General features: G+C 39.2%; 1 protein-coding gene across 1 annotated transcript in view; it reads right to left on the bottom strand.

Moving 5' to 3' along the window:
- The window catches only part of LOC121874860 (nephrin-like), a 148,148-nt gene extending 142,793 nt beyond the window's left edge, over positions 1–5,355 (bottom strand). Inside the window, exon 1 of the mRNA XM_042379150.1 lies at positions 5,208–5,355. Within this exon, the coding sequence (XP_042235084.1) occupies positions 5,208–5,337 (130 nt within the window). The 5' untranslated portion in view covers positions 5,338–5,355. The remainder of the gene's footprint in view (positions 1–5,207) is intronic.
- Between the last annotated feature and the right edge of the window lie 14,718 nt (positions 5,356–20,073).

The following is a 20,073-nucleotide window of genomic DNA, read 5'->3' as shown; positions in this document are numbered from 1 at the left end:
TGTGTGTGTGTGTGTGTGTGTGTGTGTGTTACGGTGCGTGAGTCTGATCGAAATGTTTTTTGTGGTTAGTGTGGTTGTTTGTTGTAAGATAGTTTGGTTGATTTAGTTATTTGTGGTGAGAGGATGTGGTTGAAGAGGTTTTTTTGTAGTTGAAGTAATTGTTTGTGGTTAGAGACGGATGGTTAGTGTAGTGTTTTGTGGTGTGAGGATTGAAGAATTAGTGTGGTGAAAAATAGTGAAAGGTTCGCGATAGATTATGTTGTATAAGCGTATGTGTGGTAGTCAGGTGTACTTGGGAGTGCTATGTGGTAGTCAGGTGTACTTGGGAGTGCTATGTGGTAGTCAGGTGTCCGTGGGAGTGTTATGTGGTAGTCAGGTGTCCGTGGGAATGTTATGTAATAGTCAGGTATACTGCATGTAGAAGCAAAATAATAATAATAATAATAAATACATTATACACAACCCTACATCATTAACCTTCAACTAATGCAACACCTATGAATTTCCCAAACACTTTTTTTCAATTTATCCTCCTCTTCTCACCTCCCCACCCCCCCACCCACCCCCAAAAAATGGAGCATCAGAGAGAATTCCCATACAGCCCAAATAAAAAAAAAATAAATGCAAAAAAAAAAAATAAAGTAAAATAAACAGCATCCGCCATTAACGTAAAGTCCTGTTTTCAATTTGCACGACAGCTAAAATCCAGAACCCTTTGCGGAAAATCCTTCTATTCACAGGGTATATTATGCGCCCGGTTGCAATCATGGCCAAAGGTCAGATCTCTCTGTATTTTGAAGCCGAGCGAAGTTATGTGAATTCAATTAACTGACGATATTGTTGCCTCGTAATATATAAATATATATATATATAAGGGAGGAAGGATTCAAGTATAGGATTTTAGTGGGATGTTTTTTTTATTTTTTTTATTAGTATCGTATGTTTGTTTTTGTTTAGTTCAAAGTTATACAAGCGGCTTCTGGAACGACATTAACGAAATTTATTCTAAGATCATAAATAGTAATAACAGGTTAGGTTAGGTTAGGCTAGGTTAGGTTAGGTTAGGTTGGGTTAAGTTAGGTTAGGTTAGCTGCTAGTATTATTAATAGTAAATGCACTGCAAACATACCTACTATTACTACTACTACTACTACTACTACTACTACTACTACCTACATCACCACTGCCCTCTCGTAACCCTACAACAGCTAGTTAATATAGGCTCTCAATGTGATGAACACCTACAAGATTTACTGCTATATCATAAAGACTCAGACATAAACACGGAATTATATAAGCGAGACATAAACACGGAATTATATAAGCGAGACATAAACACGGAATTATATAAGCGAGACATAAACACGGAATATTTATACAAGAGACACAAGCAAACAGAATTACAACACATCAAATAAAATTATAAACACAAAATATTTTAGCATTAGACAAAACACCTTTACGTCAAACACAAAATAATTATACATCAGACTGAAACACAAAATCACTCAACGTTAGAAGAAAAAAAAAAAGCCGTAATACAACAAAACAATTAAAATATATCATAGTGAATTTGATAATGCCGCAGGAACTACAGATTTAAAAAAATAAAAACGAAATAATATATTGTAATAGCAAGTCCAAGAACCAAAATTGCTTTTCCGGGGGAGTTTTGCTGATTGCTCCATCAAGGGACGCAAAGTTCGGATTAGCAACAGTAACAGTATTAGGGAAGTTAAGAGGCAGTGCTGTCCTAGGAGTGCGTTACAGTAATATTTATGAGGTTATGTTGTCCTAGGAGTGTGTTACAGTAATATTTATGAGGTTATGTTGTCCAAGGAGTGTGTTACAGTAATATTTATGAGGTTATGTTGTCCTAGGAGTGTGTTACAGTATTAGTTATGTGGTTATGTTGTCCTAGGAGTGCGTTACAGTAATATTTATGAGGTTATGTTGTCCTAGGAGTGTGTTACAGTAATAGTTATGAAGTTATGTTGTCCTAGGAGTGTGGTACAGTATTAGTTATGTGGTTATGTTGTCCTAGGAGTGTGTTACAGTATTAGTTATGTGGTTATGTTGTCCTAGGAGTGCGTTACAGTAATATTTATGAGGTTATGTTGTCCTAGGAGTGTGTTACAGTATTAGTTATGTGGTTATGTTGTCCTAGGAGTGTGTTACAGTATTAGTTATGTGGTTATGTTGTCCTAGGAGTGTGTTACAGTATTAGTTATGTGGTTATGTTGTCCTAGGAGTGCGTTACAGTAATATTTATGAGGTTATGTTGTCCTAGGAGTGTGTTACAGTATTCGTTAATGTGTTGATCTGACATGTAGGTTTTGGTGTAACGGTTGAGAGGTTAATTTCATGACGGCGTTGTGTGAATGTGTGAATACCCCTTGCAAATACAGACAGACAGACATACATACATGTAGACACAAAAACATGTACTCAAGTGAATATGTGCGTAAGCTCACGTACTACACCTCAAAATCAGAGAGAGAGAGAGAGAGAGAGATGGGGGGAGAAAAATGTGAGAAGGAGACTGACAGAGACAGAAACAAAGACAGACAGACAGACAGACAGACATACACAAGCGAATCATCCTACTTTATGCATTTTAATGAAATTTCAAACCCCAAATATTATATCACAACACGGCCGCCAAATCCGATACTGCAGAATTAAGATATTATGTGAAAATAATTGACGATATATTTTTAATTGGGAAAATGAATACGATTTTACAATAGTTTATCAGAATATCTTTTTCATCTGTTGCTATGATTATTTTCTTGTTATTTATTTCTTCCCCTCATTATAGTGAAGATCTTATAATATTAATTTATCATCGTTTTGTGTAATCTAAAATAATTACTTTCCAGCTTGTTATAATTTAGATAATTTTAAAGGTAATGAATCAACTGTTAATTAGCTAACAAAACACCTTAGATATCATAACAAATTGTTCACGATAATGAGCTCCGTTAATACAGGCTACAAAATCATGTGTTTCTATGTTGCTCTTGGGGGATTTACTACAACTTGACAGAATTTGTACAGTATTGATGCTTATCGATTCAAGGTAGGGGAAGGGTGGGGAGGAAGGGGTGGGGATGGATGGGGGAAAGGTGGGGGAAGGCTTGGGAGAAGGGTGGGAGGAAGGGTGATGGGGAGGGTTGAGATTGGGTGGGGATGGGATGGAGGGAAAGGGCGGGGGAAAGGGTGGAGAAGGAAGGGTAAAGGGAAAGGTGGGAGGGAATGTAGGAGGGCAGGGTAGGAGGTAAGGGGAGGAAAGGCCTTATATGATCGTCTCTGAATTCTTGTGTATTACTCTCAACTCCTACAAGACAATAACAAAGGCTCAGAGTGTCATTGTCTCCTTGTCTTTAGGGTTCGTGGTTGTTGACGTTGGTGAGTTCCTAAAATGCTGAAGTGGCAGTAACTCAGTATCTACAGCGACGCCTATGAGCTTAGACTAAGGCCTGGGCAACAGATATATATATTTACTGGTAAGGCAGAAATATTAGATATGCGAATTAGTGTAATTTGTATGGTTGTATTTTACACTTGAGAAATATTAAAATTAAATATTGATAAACAAAGTTGATAAACACTTCATGAATGACTCTTGGGTGTAATTGATGATGCTGTTGTAATTTTTCATGAAGTACAGTACTCGTAGATGATAAAAGGTATATCAACCATAATATAATGCAACAATTATTTTTAAGACTATGCACTCATATCCTTAAAAGCTAAAGCACCACCAAAAACACACTGCTTTTATGCATTTCATAACCAGTACACACTTAGATGAGAGTGTAAAAGGAAAAAGTATATATGCATTTATACAAACAAAAAAGCATTTAGATTTCACACACTCCAAATGAGAAGAATTAACAAAATAAATACCTAAGCACTGAAAAGTATTTAACGAGACTGAGTGACGCCACTTGTCCTTGTCTCAAACAACGAAGACAAAAGACTTATATAATGGTAAAAGTCGAGGGACACGAGAGGCGACGATGTTCCTTCTCTCCTGTAAGTAACTCGGGCTGGCCTCCACGGAGCGAGTCATTTGCATGTCGCGACAAACAAGGGGTTCCTCGTGAATTCTCATTAAGGAATTTTACTGAGGGAGGCGCCTTCTTCTTCACCCCTGACTGAACTCTCTTCCACTCACTTAACGGCCTCTGGATACTTATAAAGTCCTGCCCGCGGGAGGGCTTAAGTGTGATGTAGCGGGCGCGTCTTGGGGGAATGTGTGTGTGTGTGTGTGTGTGTGTGTGTGTGTGTGTGTGTGTGTGTGTGTGTGTGTGTGTGTGTGTGTGTGTGTGTGTGTGTGTGTTGCCAGTATACTCTCGTCTGGGTTACGGAGGGTTGTAAGTTTGGTGTTGTGTTATTTTATATTGTATAACTCTTGGAGGGTTGTGGTATAAGTGTGGCTCACAAATGATTATAACAATAGTGCGTTTCGTGGCATTTTGTAAGTATGGTGTAGTACATTTTGTAAGTGTGGTGTAGTACGTTTCGTAAGTGTGGTTTACTGAAGGTTCATGGCCACTCCTCAATCTCTGTAAGTGGTGCAGTGTGGTGGAGGCGAGCGTCAGGGTGCAGGAAATATCTAAACAGCTCTAATGTGACCCGATGTTAAACTGTCGTCAGGTGAGTCAATGAAGTTTTGTTGATGATAATTATTTACGTCATATAATTTTGTGTATGTCTGTTATATAATTTACTTATTGATGGATTTATAAGTTTTGTTTAGATTATAGACCTTATAGTATAATTCCTTTGAGCCAATGCTAAGTAATAATACAAACACTTATAAAAGGGGAGTGTCGGGCCCAAGAAAACCTCGTAACCTCCTGTGTAAAGTCTTGATCTCTTCATGAATATTAAAGACACATTTCCATCTCTTAAGAGCTATGCAAACCTTTCTCAGCCTTGACAAAAAATCTAATTAAAAGGTTATTTATATTAGCAAATGAGAGAAGCTGTGGGCGAGAGAAAAGAAGACAGGGGGGAAGACACAAGTGATGATGGAGTTAGCAAAAAAATACTACTAAATGGGAGGATGGTGATGACAATTGGACACAAAATACAAATGGGCATAAAAGAGACAGTATGATTTGACTATATATTGTGGGAGAGAACGATAGTCACCTAACCTGCCATCTCTATAATGCACCAGCTTGTCCACTCACCTAGCGCGAAGCCGTCCTTTGTCCACTGAGCCTTCCCCTGCTGGTGGTCGACGGCACAGCTCAGGAACACCTCTTCGCCCTCCTTCACCTCCACACTCTCCGGCGTCACACGGAACTTCTGGTACTCCATCGCTGTACCTGAAGAAGAAAGAAAGGAACAGACGTCACTCAGGAACTCTATTTAAGCCTCTGCAAAGTGGGACAGTCAGATTGGGGTATTACGTGAAAATTTTTGAGACTACAGTTAAGGAACGTGAAGAAAAATGAGTCACTTTGTATTGGGAACTTCAACTCTAAGCCTTTGAGAGTTGAGACGTGAAGTGACCCATTTGATGGTTTTCTGGTGCACGTCATCATAGTATATGAATATGGAAACGTAACTCATTTATCACCGGGAAGCTTCAACCAACTAAAGGACACACACACACACACACACACACACACACACACACACACACACACACACAGTAAGCTCATTTCAACTTAATATTTATCATCAAAAGTAAAATGCGATATATTTTACACGACTTATGAACTAAATAGTAATTCTGAAAGTGTTTATTTCCAGTTCGTATCTAAATCACAAAAATACCTCCTCCCTCAGATGAAGGTTATCATTAAGGTAAATTGTTTCACGTGGTTGCATACACATGAACGACAGATATGCATCAATGCAACGCTGGAAAAATAATGTGAGGGCTTACGGTTTAGTTATTTTACAATCAGTATAAATTATAATTAAGATAAAGCTCTCTTTTAAATAAGCTGTTAGCGTATAGTCATTTTTTATGCTAAGTACATAAACTCATTATTCATATATGTAGTGGGATGATAAATTATGTGTGTCAGCCAATGTGAGACAGCTTGTTACCCTCTATTATGGAAATATTTCGTGAACTATACTCCCTCTTGTGGGAATTATTACATATCAAACATTATCTTACTTATAATTCACTTTCTTGGGAATCTTTCTAATGTTCATAAGTCCAAAATAAGTTTTAGGTTTAACAAGGTTTAATCTAACCAGCCACTCGGAAGCAGCGGTCGAGGGTTTATATACTTGTCTAAGTGTGTGTGTGACAACAAAGGAATCAGTTTAATGTAAAAGTTCTCTCTGTCGACATCAGTGTTTCATCATCCCGGGTCTTGCGGTATAATACACACTACACCTATTGTTCTCTAAGAGGTCACAGGTGAGGGGTCAACACCACAGCACAACACTCCTTTTACACACAATTGTATTATATCCAATAGTTCATGACTCAGGAACAACACTCACAACATTTACCTAATACTACTTGTTAACATCTAACTAATATTTTTCTTAATTTGTTAATAATTAGTGTATGCATTAACCTAGGCTACACGGTAAGGACCTTAGTTTTAAAAGCACAGTAACACATTATAACATCAACGTAGCTACTTACTCTTTGGCATAAAGCTTTGTTACTTGGTGTTTACTCTTGTTTTTTTATGAGTGCCGATTTCACTGCCAGAAGACACTGAATTAGCGTGTTGGCAGTGTAATGGACGAGCTGAAACACCATCTCTCCACTTTATCAATTACCAACTCGAGTATTTATTGGAATTAAATAGTTTAAATACGCCAGAAAATTCCATGAACAAGTGACTGATCCACCGAGATCATTTTTCTCTCCCTCGCACCTCTGGCCCTCTCTGTACACGGGCTTCACCACTGCACCCCCACTCAGCTCTGTCCACCGAATATACTGTGTACCTCTCACACCCTCAGCTTACATAACCAATAATATCCCTGGTCACCCTCGCTTTCTTTTATACTGTTTATTACATTCCCAAATTTGTCTGCTAGTGTAGTGATAGATAATTCACTGGTCTTTCATGCCTGAGGGGAGATTGAGGGGAGAGAATAAACTCCCCTCTCTGATACTTACTCTTAATACATAATTTTCCCCCTCACGTTCACTGTTTAAACCACCGCCTGGCTGAGGGTGTCACGATGATTGTACTATGACGCATGACAGTATATTCAGGAACAAAAGTTGTATTATTATCATGGTGGAGGGGACTGCTGTGTGGAGGCTGTTCTCTCCGTCTGTCGTATCGTGCTCGCTGTTATCACCAGACCCCAGAGAAACAATTATAATGACGATGACTTGTATTTACCACACGAGTATCCTACCATATACCCGTAGGAGGTGAGTGATATGGGCAAACGAACTTAAACAAACTTGTCATCTTTATCTCAAGATTACAGTAAGACTTGCCTGATTTTTAAGTCTCCTTTAAAATGCCAACGTAATGCAGTTCCCCCTTCCCTCACCGCCGCAGTACAGACCGTTATTTGATTATCTTTAAATATGTTACATTATAATCTATTATTGACATGAGAAAACTTAATATTTTCCATGAATATAAATCACAAATTTAACATACTAAGGAATGTACTCACGGCACCAGAGGGCAAAGAAAAATATGAGGTAGTCTCTGGCAAGTGTACGAGGTGTGTCGTTATGGTTAGTGCTGGGAGGTGTAGTATACCAGGCTGATCTGGGAACACTGGACTGTTTTTATGGAAAGGCAGAGACGTGCTGCACTTAGGGGAGGGGGGCACGGGCTCCTTACTACCCCAGCCACGCCCAAGTGTTGCCGATATTAGATACCTTAAGGTGGGAGGGTGGGGGGGTGGGGAGGCAGGAGGGTGGGAGGGCAGGAGCGAACATAATCATCTACCTACACTCATTTGTTTACTCACATAACATAAACACACAACGGGATGGACTAATCAGGGTAAAATGTGGCTTAATTACAATAAAAATCCTTAGGGTGAAGTAAAAAAAATATATATAGCAAAATAATCCTGGTTAATTAAATGTCAATAGTAAACTAAACAGCGGCTCCTAGTTATAATTTTCTGTTCCTCGTGTAAAAGGAAACGACAAGAGAAGCCCTAAGCTATTTTATACCCCCTGTATATTGCCAATGCAAGTAATCTATCAATCAAACGAGTAATCCTCTATGTATAAGCAATTCAGATAAAGCGCTTTGGTAAAATGAATATAAACACAGTATATTTTACACTTTCATCCACTCAACTGTACAGTATGTCTCTTCTTAGAGCTGTAAAAAATATTGGTATGTCGGTTGTTGCTCTCACGTCCTGATCATGAAATGCCATATTGTGAAATGTGTGTGCGTGTGTGTGTGTGTGTGTGTGTGTGTGTGCGTGTGTGTGTGTGTGTGTGTGTGTGTGTGTGTGTGTGTGTGTGTGTGTGTGTGTGTGTTCAATATATCAGGCAGTTAACCTTAAAGTCAGTTTTTAAGAACACCAACAACAAAATATCATTACCTGTAAGCTTTATTCTTTTTTTTTCCAGAGAAACATTACATCAAGAGGAGCGACTGTAACTTACTGTACATGTTGGCTTTGTGTGGCGTAGGAGGAGTTAAAACAAGAGAGGGAGGCGTGGGCAGGTCATGAACTGTGAGTTGCATGATGAGTAAAACTAATGATATTGAATGTCATGTGTCAACCTCTTTCTTGCGTCACAGCTGAATACATTATTACACACACACACACACACACACACACACACACACACACACACACACACACACACACACACACAATCGTCCTCGTTATTTAGAAGAAAAAAAATACACAAAGATAAAATAAAAGGAGAAATTGCCAAACTTCGTTGATAAAGAGTGGGTAAAGATGAGAGGGAGTGGGCGGAGAGGAGGAAGGAGGTCCAGGAGGGATGAGAGGGGAGGGAGCCGAGAGGAGAAGGAGGAGCAGAGATGAGAGGAGAGGGAGGAGAGACGAGAAGGGAGTGAGGTGAAGTTAAGAGGGGAATGGGTGAAGTTGAGAAGGGAAGGGAAGGATATAACAGGGAAGGGAAGACGATAGAGAGGGGAAGACAATAGAGGGGAGGATGAGGAGATGAAAGGCGGTGGCGGGGATGAGAGTAAGTAGAGATGAGAGAGGGAGGGGAGGAGATTCAGACACTAAATGTGAAACCAAGAATTTAGGAGAGAGAGAGAGAGAGAGAGAGAGAGAGAGAGAGAGAGAGAGAGAGAGAGAGAGAGAAGGGATGACGAAAAGGACATAGAAGAAGTACCGTTAAGGAGTGAATAAATAAATAAAATGTGTGTGTGTGTGTGTGTGTGTGTGTGTGTGTGTGTGTGTGTGTGTGTGTGTGTGTGTGTGTGTGTGTGTGTGTGTGCAAGGGACAAATATGTCAATACAGAGATATTTGCTGTGTCGGTCACCTACAGATCATAAAACAAGGTTGTATTATTCACTACCAACTCGAATGCACAGAATAGTTCAATATATAATTTTTTCCTTGAATTTGCTTGTATACTTGAAAAAAATTATATATTCCTTTGGTTTTTTTTTATTAGTTTCAAGAAATCAAATGTATCACTTTCGAAAAATATCATTTCGTGGGGAATATATTTCAGGAAAGAATAATATTGCGGTAGAGTATTATCAACTAGTTATACAGTAGATGGTAATGTTAATATATCGGAATATTAACAACCTGGAGGATAGTTAACCTAACCTAACTTAACCTAACCTAACTTAACCTAACCTAACCTGGAGTATACTTAACCTAACCTAACCTGGAAGATGCTTCACCTAACCTAACAAACTTAACCTAATCTAACCTAACCCAACCCAACTAGCCTATTTAAACCTAACCTAATCCAACCTAAACTGACCTAAACATTTCAGTATTCCTACACCCAAATGTTTATGTCTGTTTTATATACAATTTTCTGTTTATAAATACATTCTAATTTTATCTACTATCCTTCTTATTATTAACATTAACACTATTATATCATGGCATTAAAGTTTTTTACCTGTGTTATTTTTACCTGTTAATTATTTTACCTGTCTGTAATTTTAACCTGCATGTTATTCCTTGCTTGGTTTAATGTGTATATATAACCAGTGGTAAAATACTCATACAAATTTTATGTTTATATATATATTTTTTTTTTGGCTCTCATTTATATTTTTCACTGTCTCTAATTAGGCCTGAGTGAGCATGAATGTTACTGGTTCATGGCAATTACTCTTTTACAATGTATAAATGCAGTCATGTAGAGTTATACACCATGTAACTCTCAGTGACTCATTAACTCAAGAGATCAGCCGTGCATCTGTCTGGCTTATACTAGCTCAAGTGACGTAGCGTTTATGAGAGATAGGTGTATTGATTAACAGAGAGAGAGAGAGAGAGAGAGAGAGAGAGAGAGAGAGAGAGAGAGAGAGAGAGAGAGAGAGAATTAACTTTAGTACACCATATTTTGGGTGTCAAACGATTGCTCTATACTCCCCTGCCTGTAGCCCTTGTCAAATAGGCAAAAAATGTACTATATACAGTAGAAAAGTCTATCTATCTATCTAGCTATCTATCTGTCTATCTGTGTGTGTGTGTGTGTGTGTGTGTGTGTGTGTGTGTGTGTATAAGCTCACCAAGAAAGTAATTATGAGGGCATAAGACTATGAACCCCTGGGAACCACACACATGTGCTGGCCGGGCTAGGCGTATCAGAGCTATAAATACCCAATGTTTTTTTTCCTCTGGTTGCGGGAACATGTAGCGAGCAAGAAACTTGGCCTTTTAGACCCATCACAATGAGGATCCGGCCAGCTCTTTCACCCAGGCAAATGGGCTCCAACTCCCTATTCGGTAACAACAAAGGCTTTACAACTCGTCGTTACCCTATTACAACACAAATTTGACTGTATTTACACTCTCTACATATCGAATTGCTAGCCATTAACATTGAAACCAGAGATATGTATAAAATTCCTATTCAAATTTCCAGACACGTGAAAAAAAACTGAATATTTGCCAGGAACTAACAGCAACGGGGGAAAGAAATGAAACAGTGATGATAATTTTTTGTGTGTATGTATCGTTTTCACCATGAAATATAAACATTACTTTTATACCATGACACTAAAGATATTGGGAATACACCAAACACTCAGGCCACGCCCAAAGCAGCCGGTGGTGTGAGAAAAGATGATTATGTTACAGCTATTTACGAGTCCTACGGAGGCCCTGATTGGTATGAAATCGTGGTGAGGTAAGATTTATATCAGGGCTGCGTGCTGGGTGGTGATAGGCGCCGTCACCACCCCCTAGTGCCTCCCACCGCTGCTGGATCGTTGTGTATATTGGAATGAAGGTTGTTTCCACGTCACAGTGTCGATATGAAGGGGCATCCAGTGTGAGCGAGGGAGTCACACCAGTCGACTGATTGTAACGTTAACACAAGGGTGAAAATAATTAACTCGTCCCCAAGGAGACTCATTAGTGGGGTAATTCTCGGACTGTAAATTCTGTTGCTGTAATAAGAAGAGAAGATAACTAATGTTTTGACACAAATGGCCATTGTTAACTTATAAGAGTGGTTTGTAGTCATTGTTAATATTAATGAGGAGAAACTTGCTGGTAATGAGAGATAAGGTGTGAGGGGATGAAAATGATAATATATGTTGTTATCTTTTATAGCCAACATCTTGCGTTTGTCTGAAGATGAACACGCGCTACATTGTGTAAACAGGGAAGTAGGTCACTTTTCCTGAGCTTGACGCACTCTTGCCCCCTCCTACCACCAGCTTAGGGGCGTGAAGGCTGATGACCCCATCCTCTTGCTTAGCAAAATAAAGATGGAACAGAAAAGAAGACTTAGTTTTCTTAATATATATGTGAATGTAAACAGAATGATAATATTATATGAATAGAAATATTAATAGACAAGACGAAAATGATTGACTTTTTTTTTCGAAACAATTGAAGGACAAAGAGGAGGTGAACTGGGGACAGGTGAAGGGCGTATAGTCACGAGTGTCTGACAATGTGAAAGTGAAAGATTTGTTACAATACTGAGTTATGGAGTGTAGGATTGTATTAAGCCATATAAGGTAATTATTCCTAAGTACTATAGACATGACTAAGAGTGATGTTTGAAAGAGTATGTACTGCGTGTGCGTGTGTACAAGTGATATGAGAAAAGAGATGAGGAAAAAGAGAGAGGTTTCAGGAAGACCAGAATATATGTAATGAGAACACCAGTATGAGATCTGAAGCGAGAATTTGTTTGTGTGTTACAGGGAAATGAAAAATACTAGGAATTGGCGACACAAAATAGTAAGTTATGTAATGTGGATGTACCAAGAGACGTTGTTCATTATTTAGTAAAAGTGACGATACTTCCGAATGGAATGTTATGGATAAAAGAGTTTCAGAAAGCAAGAAGGTTTTGAAAGTATTAAGCTGAGGAAATTGACTGCAGCAGAAAGATTCAAAGAAGTATTTGTTGAAAAGGTTTTACAAGTCAATGGGATTAAGTAAAAGAGGTTGAAGAAGAAGTACAGCAACAGTATAAGAATACAGCTTTTGAATCGTACAGTTGAAGTAGTTAGGTAAGAGAAAATAGGAACGAAAAAGAGTAGAGCAAATAGGGAACAATGGGAGTAGGAAAGAACACAGGAATATTAAAAGAAAATAAACAAAGAATGAGGGATAATCTAAAAAAACAAATAAATACAGGAATTTAAGAAGATGAACCTGCCCAAAGAGGATTTAAAATAAAGTGAAGGCAAAAAGAACAAAATAAATATAAATAATAATTAGAAATGAAGAAGAGAACGTCCCAGAGAAAGTTAATAAACTGAAATTCATCAAAGGAAGAAATAAAAAGTACCAGAGAGAAAGAGAAAATAACGTAATTACTAACAATCAAGTGAGACAGACTGCAGGTAAACTTTAATACGGTAAAAGGCACTTGGGAGTCGATGGAATTCCTTGAGGGGGAGGAAGGGAGTCATGAAAAGCCTTAGAATGGATGAAATAGTATAGGTTATGCAGGCAGCCAGTGGGAGAAATGAATATTAGGTTGACGAAAGACAGAGAGGTGGATACGCGTTACTTTTTTGTGTCATGGAAAGGACGATTTGATTATTAAGTTAAAACACAAAAAGGCTGAGGGGGGATAAATTAAACCAATATGGGCATTCAGAAACGTAGAGAGAAGATTGGTGTCAACAGAAGTAAAATTGAGGATCAAATGGAAAATTAAGTTAATTTTATAATAGAAAAGTGAAACAATGAATACATAAGGAATCTGAGAGTAATATATGAGGTGAAAAGGAGACAAAAAACAATGATATGAGAACGAGACGTGGAAGAGGAAGTAACGTTATGAAGAGAATTGATCAGGGTTTCTGTGGATGGCCGAACAGTTGATGGTTGACGTTGGGTTGAATGAAGCGTCTGGCATCATATGAATATCTTACGGCCGTGAGGTGGAAGGAGGCGTCACACCTGAGTATATCTGGCCACAACAGGTAGAGAATAACTAAGAGTGAATAAAGGAAGATTCCATAAATGTTTTTAATTTTTTTTTACCATCCTGAATGATAGACGAAAATGGACGGCAAGTGTAAAGAGAAAAAACTTATAACAGGTACTTGGCCGTTATCGTTAGACTGCTGACTGTTTTCCCACAAACAAATATATCCCGTAGGTGACTGGGACTAGGTGCTATCACAAGAAATCATCCCGTTATATACAGTATATTTTAACCTTAATGTAACTAACAATATATCTGAGAGCTTTATCTTTATTATCAATTGTGTAGTCAATTACTCCACATCGTAACGCTTGGAGGAGCACCATACGAGAAAGTGTCAACACTTTCGAGTTAGCCCGACTGCAAACCGAGGCAGACAAGCGCCAACGACGGAAAGACGCTGCCAACGCCCTTCCCGCACTAGATACAGCCCTCCACATGTGCAACGAATGTGGACGACGCTGCGGGTCCCGTATCGCCCTCTTTAGTCACCTCAAAACTCACCAACCTAGGTGACATTCCTAATAACTCAAATTATTGTATCAGAGCTGGATGATCATCATACTCGATTCCGAGTGACAGCAAAGTAATAGTAGTGTGTGTGTGTGTGTGTGTGTGTGTGTGTGTGTGTGTGTGTGTGTGTGTGTGTGTGTGTGTGTGTGTATAATAGCAATAATAGACTCCTTAGATGATTTCCTCGCCCGGCTGGACACACTCACGAGAGCTTTTCCTACAATAGATTGATTTTCTACTGCCATGAGCAACAATGAAACGAGTTTAAGTATGACATAACCATCAAGGCGAGGCCCAGCCCTTACACACACACACACACACACAAAACAGTTCTATCTCATTATCTTTATTCTTTTTACTCTCTCTTGTGTCTCCCGTGAATCATATCGTCGTCTTTTATGTCGTGAAGAGAACTCGGAGTTGTTGTCTGAAGAGCTACCAACCATAATACTTGTTAGCTCGCCTCACGGTACACACACACACACACACACACACACGCACACACACACAGGTAATAATTGCTCTCTCTCTCTCTCTCTCTCTCTCTCTCTCTCTCTCCTTAGTTCCATCATTCTAAGTAAAAAGTAAAATTGAGTTTATTCTCCTATTTCTTGTCATATTAACGCATTATTTACCTTCCATATTAACCTTTTATAAACATCACGTCAACAACAACAGCAGACACAGATGAGAGTAACGCAGACACGCCACTAGTAAACAATGGTCATGGAAGGATTAAAATACAGTATATCACGTTTTCTTTGGCAGTAAAATACTCGGTATAATATCATCAGGTTAGGTTAGGTTATGTTAGGTTAGGTTATGTTAGGTTAGGTTAGGTGAGATCAGGTTGTTTAGTTACTCGAAAAGGATAAAATTCTCAAATGAATCCAACTGTTTTAAATAAGTAAATGGTGTGAGGTACAGTACTTGAAACAATTATAATCACTTGTTTTATATTGGCTGGAGAACACGGTAGCCCACTGAATACATTAAATGAAAAAAATAACTATCTAGCTATCTAAAAAAAACAAGAAATGGTAAAGTGAGAATTAAAACTAAGTATAAACACACACAAAAAAACAAGATGTTACTCATAAACATCTACTGTTGTTGTGGTCTTTGTGGTGTTTTGGAAGTCTTAAGATCCTCTGGACAAAAGTATGCTCAGTAAGTCAGTTCCAATGTACCCAGTTGTAACATAAAATGCTCCTTCCATAATCATCCCGAAAAATAAAATAAATTAAAAAATTACATAACTTTTTAAACAAATTAATTTTATAAATAAGAAAGTTAAGTAAATATACCATTTAACAAACCAAGAATTTCACACTCATTATAACTTGTTCCATAATTTTTGCCTATACAGAAAACCCACACATGTGTTATAGTGGCAACATATTGTTCTTTCTTCTCTAAGTTAATGATATGAATGCCTATCATTTATCGTTCATTTTATTTAACATGTTGATACGAAGATTAATGAGTATGACAGACAACACACTGTAGTTAAGATGGTCAGGTATAAAACATTTGGCTGATCCTTAACACGAAAGCCATTGTGTGGAGAGGGTGTGCGTGTGTGTGTGTGTGTGTAAGAACGCTTCATCGTTGCTGGACAGTGTGAGTTTTTTTCTTATTGCATTAAGCTCCATGTTTATTTATCATTATTATTATTTTTTTTGCACTGAAGACATTAAAAAGGGATATTTCCTACTCCCCTCCCAACACCCATGAATCTCCACTCCCCCACTCCATGTCTCTTCAATCCTCCACTCCATGTATCCCCACTCCCCCACTCCATGTATCCTCAATCCTCTTTCCCTCCCTCCTCCTCAGAACCCTTTTCCCCTTCCTCATCCTCATTATCTCCTTGCTCCCCCATCCTCACCTCTCTCCTCCTCCTCCTCCCCCTATCGTCCCCTAACCGAGCCATACACGCACGCCAATGAGACTTTGTTTGCCGAGCGCCGGAGTCCTAAAGCTTGCATTTCGGCCTCCTTTCATCTGCATCCAACTGGAGGTGTGGTCCCACCTCTCATTCAGGTCTCGCCAGGCGCGCCATCCATGGTAAACAAAGTTGTGAATGAGGACGAAGAACTTTTGTCTGGCAGTTCCGCAGGGGTTTGTATCTTGCGGGGAAGGGCGTGGGGGAGCGTGGGGAGGGCGATGGGGGGCGTGGGGGAGCGTGGGGGAGCGTGGGGAGGGGAGGGAGCGTGTGGCGGGGGGAGCGTGGGGGGAGGAGCGTGGGGAGGCGAGGAGGAGGTGAGCGTGGGGGGCGTGGGGGAGGAGGAGGCGTGGGGAGGGGCGTGGAGGGAGGTAGTGTGAGGGGAGGTAGCGTGGGGGGGGGATGTGGTGCGGGGAGGGAGGTGGTGCGAGGAAGGAGGCGGTGGGAGAAAGAGGAAGAGGCAAGGATAAGGGAGATTCTGAGAAAGAGGGAGAGGAGGAAGAAATAGCTGTTGGGGGACAGGAAAGACAAGAAGGAGAGACAATGATGGAAGAGGCTGTGGATGAGAGGGATGGGAGAGGTAACCAAAGAAGGAGGAGTGATGGAGAGACAAAGATGAGGGAACCTGTGAAGAGGGAGGGTAAGTGTGACAGTGAGGAGGAGGGAAATTCAGTGGTGATGGAATATGTTAAGTAAGATAGAAGGAGGATGAATAAAGAAGTATAGGAAACAAGTGAGTAGGAAGATGGCTACAAAAGAATATTCAAACTCTTACAAAATTTTAACTCAAAAAAATTAAAAATGCTGAATATTTACCCAAGAATTTCTCAAACTTTACAAAAAAAGAAGACAAATATATTCACATAGATCGATAAACACTGAAATATATTCATTCAATAATTACTACCGAAAATACAGACATAATGAGTATGTGTAGTTAAGAATAAACAAAGTCATAACAGAAGTAATGGCTGCAGTATGTATGACCTTTTTAGAGAGAGAGAGAACAACATCCTTTTCTTAGACGTAAATAAGCACTTCATCTGTCAGGTCAGTTGAGAGGGGCATTTGGCTGGCTGTCTTAGTCACCTACTTCTTTTAGTCATTCTCAAAGGTCAAAGGTCGACTTCTTTGACCCGTCTCCGCTACACTCCTCTGGGCTCAGACGCGGCCACTCTCTGCTTCGTGTTTTGCATATCTCTCCTCAACCACGTTCTTCCCCCTTAACCTAACCTGACCTGACCTGACCTGACCTGACCTGACCTAACCTAACCTAACCTAACCTAACCATGTCCTTATTTTACCTTAATGTTAGCCACGTCAATCCATCTTACCTCCAATATAACCCCTCCTCCATCTTACCTCCAACATAACCCCTCCTCCATCTTACCCCCAACATAACCCCTCCTCCATCTTACCTCCAACATAACCCTCCTCCATCTTACCTCCAACACTCCTCCCTCCTCCACTTTTAACCCCCTCCTCCATCTTACCTCCCAACATAACCCTCCTCCATCTTACCTACAACATAACCCCTCCTCCATCTTACCTCCAACATAACCCCTACCTCCATCTTACCCCCAACATAACCCCTCCTCCATCTTACCTCCAACATAACCCCTCCTCCACCGTACCTCCAACATAGCTACATAATGACCATTCGGGAATTAATTCACCAAAAAGCTTCTATTAAGAGCAACGTTTAACATCAATGATTTCCACTTACGTTAAATGCAATAAATAAATTGTGTGTGAGGGGGGATAGAATATTTGTTTACCATTTTGTTCAGTTATTTTTTTTTTTACCTCAGTGTGATCACATGCATATTTGGCTGAACAAATTAGCCATCAACCACTTTGGTGTAAACTCTCCTCCACAGATATTACGGAGAGAAAAATGTAATTAGCGAAATAAGCACTTTGATGGTATTCCCGCCGGCTGATTGATGTCTGGTCAATGTGATTATTAAATAATAATTAGCCATACATCACTAAAATCATAATTTGATATAAAAATTTAGGCCGGTTTGATTACCGGAGTGTTTTGCATACATATGAAGATTAACGGCAACCAACGTCGACTGGTAAAGTTGTATTGGTCTCTCTCTCTCTCTCTCTCTCTCTCTCTCTCTCTCATATATTCAGCTATTAGTATAATCAACACGACACAGTTTGTCCATCGCCTCACCAACAGCAGGAGGTGTACTACAGCCTGAGCCTCAACGTTACAATTCCCTCCTCCTCAGGTGACACACACACACACACACACACACACACACACACTACTCCTTGCACTGTCACTATGTTGAAATGAACTGTAGTTTGAGCTTTTCCCCATCTAGTTATTATATCTTATTTGTGTCACTTTATGTTACTTGTATATTATTTGTAATTCGAAACCCATTCCCCAAATATGTAACTGTATATTTTCAGCCTTCTGGCTGCAAAGCAAGCTCTTCAATAAACCGTTAATTTATTATTATTATTACACACACACATTCATTCCTGCAAAGCACACACACGTACGCACACAGACACACAGATACTCATAACACCGACTTAAGTGACTATTTTGAACAGTCAAGACGATAACGACGCTAATAGTGTGAACAGCTAATGGTCAATAGTCTCTGGACAGGGTAAAATATATTATCATCGCTAACGTTGTGAGAAGAGTTAAATGACTTACCCCGTAGAGTGTTTTTATTTAAGTATTCAGTTATAATTAATGTTTCTATTACAGTGAGAAGCTTCAAGGTGACAGTATCGGTATTTATAATCAGTGGCCCCTCAGGTAATGTAAATATTGGTCAGGTCAGGTTAGGTTAGGTTAGGTTAGGTTAGGTTAGGTTAGGTTAGGTTAGGATGTCTATAAGTTATTTTAATGATCAACCTCATCGTCTTTGGTGTCTCAGAAGTTTTAACAATCGATAATTACTCAGTTCACCTGATCAATACAGAGCTTTAAGAACTTTACATTGAATTTCTCGAGAGAAAAATTAAGTTCGAAAAATCTCACGAGTGGAAGAGCTTTGGCGTGGGGGTAATTATAGATAAGACTAGATAAGACTACACTCCACTCTTATCGTCCCCGTGCAAAACGTCTTAACTCAGTCTTGAAATAATTTGCATATGACAGGATATTATAACCTATTCCCCAGGGTAATTTATTCAACTTGTTTCGATCATGTCTGGATTTGAATTGGAAATACCAAAAGAAATAAAAAAAACTACGAAATATAATATAGTGATAATGAAGGTAAAGGAAGGTGATTGATCTCCTCTGAATAACACACACACACACACACACACACACACACACACACACACACACACACACACACACACACACACACACACACACACACACACTCTATCGGGGTGGATGACTCTATTCCCGAAAAGTTTCGAAGTATTATTTTGTTCCGAGCTGTGGAAACGAATTCATTGAAAATGGACCCGACTTAGTTCAGAATAATGAAACGTGAAACGCCTTGGGGTTGATGAGTCAACGCATTTTTATCCACTGAAAATGATTTTAAGGAATTAGACTAAAAAATGCCTAGGTAAGAATTAGTCATAAAATCATTCAATAATTCTTTCATGTCTTTATAAAGTAATCAGAAAAATTTGAAAACTAAAAAGAATCCCAACTGTATTGCCTCTTTTACCTGTCGTTAATAAGACACCAAAGAAACAGGTAACATCAGGAGCTCTTGGAGTCACCTAACCTTTACCCGTGTGAGAATGTGTTTGTACGTGATGCAAGATTGTGTGTATGGTATTCGTTTTTGGTGTGTGTGTGTGTGTGTGAGCGAATGTTTGTCCGTCTCTGTACGTTTACATATCTTGATCACAAAACATTTTCCATAATACCTCTTGAGGATAACACATTAACACAACACCCAGGAATATTGTACTCTGCTTCGGGAAATATAAAGGACAACCACACCATGAAGTGAGAATAACCACACCATGAAGTGAGAATAACCACACCATGAAGTGAGAATAACCACACCATGAAGTGAGAATAACCACACCATG

Source organism: Homarus americanus, unplaced genomic scaffold (assembly GCF_018991925.1).
Source record: "Homarus americanus isolate GMGI-L3 unplaced genomic scaffold, GMGI_Hamer_2.0 scaffold56009, whole genome shotgun sequence".
NCBI lineage: Eukaryota > Metazoa > Arthropoda > Malacostraca > Decapoda > Nephropidae > Homarus > Homarus americanus.
This window is presented reverse-complemented; position numbering and strand designations above follow the sequence as displayed.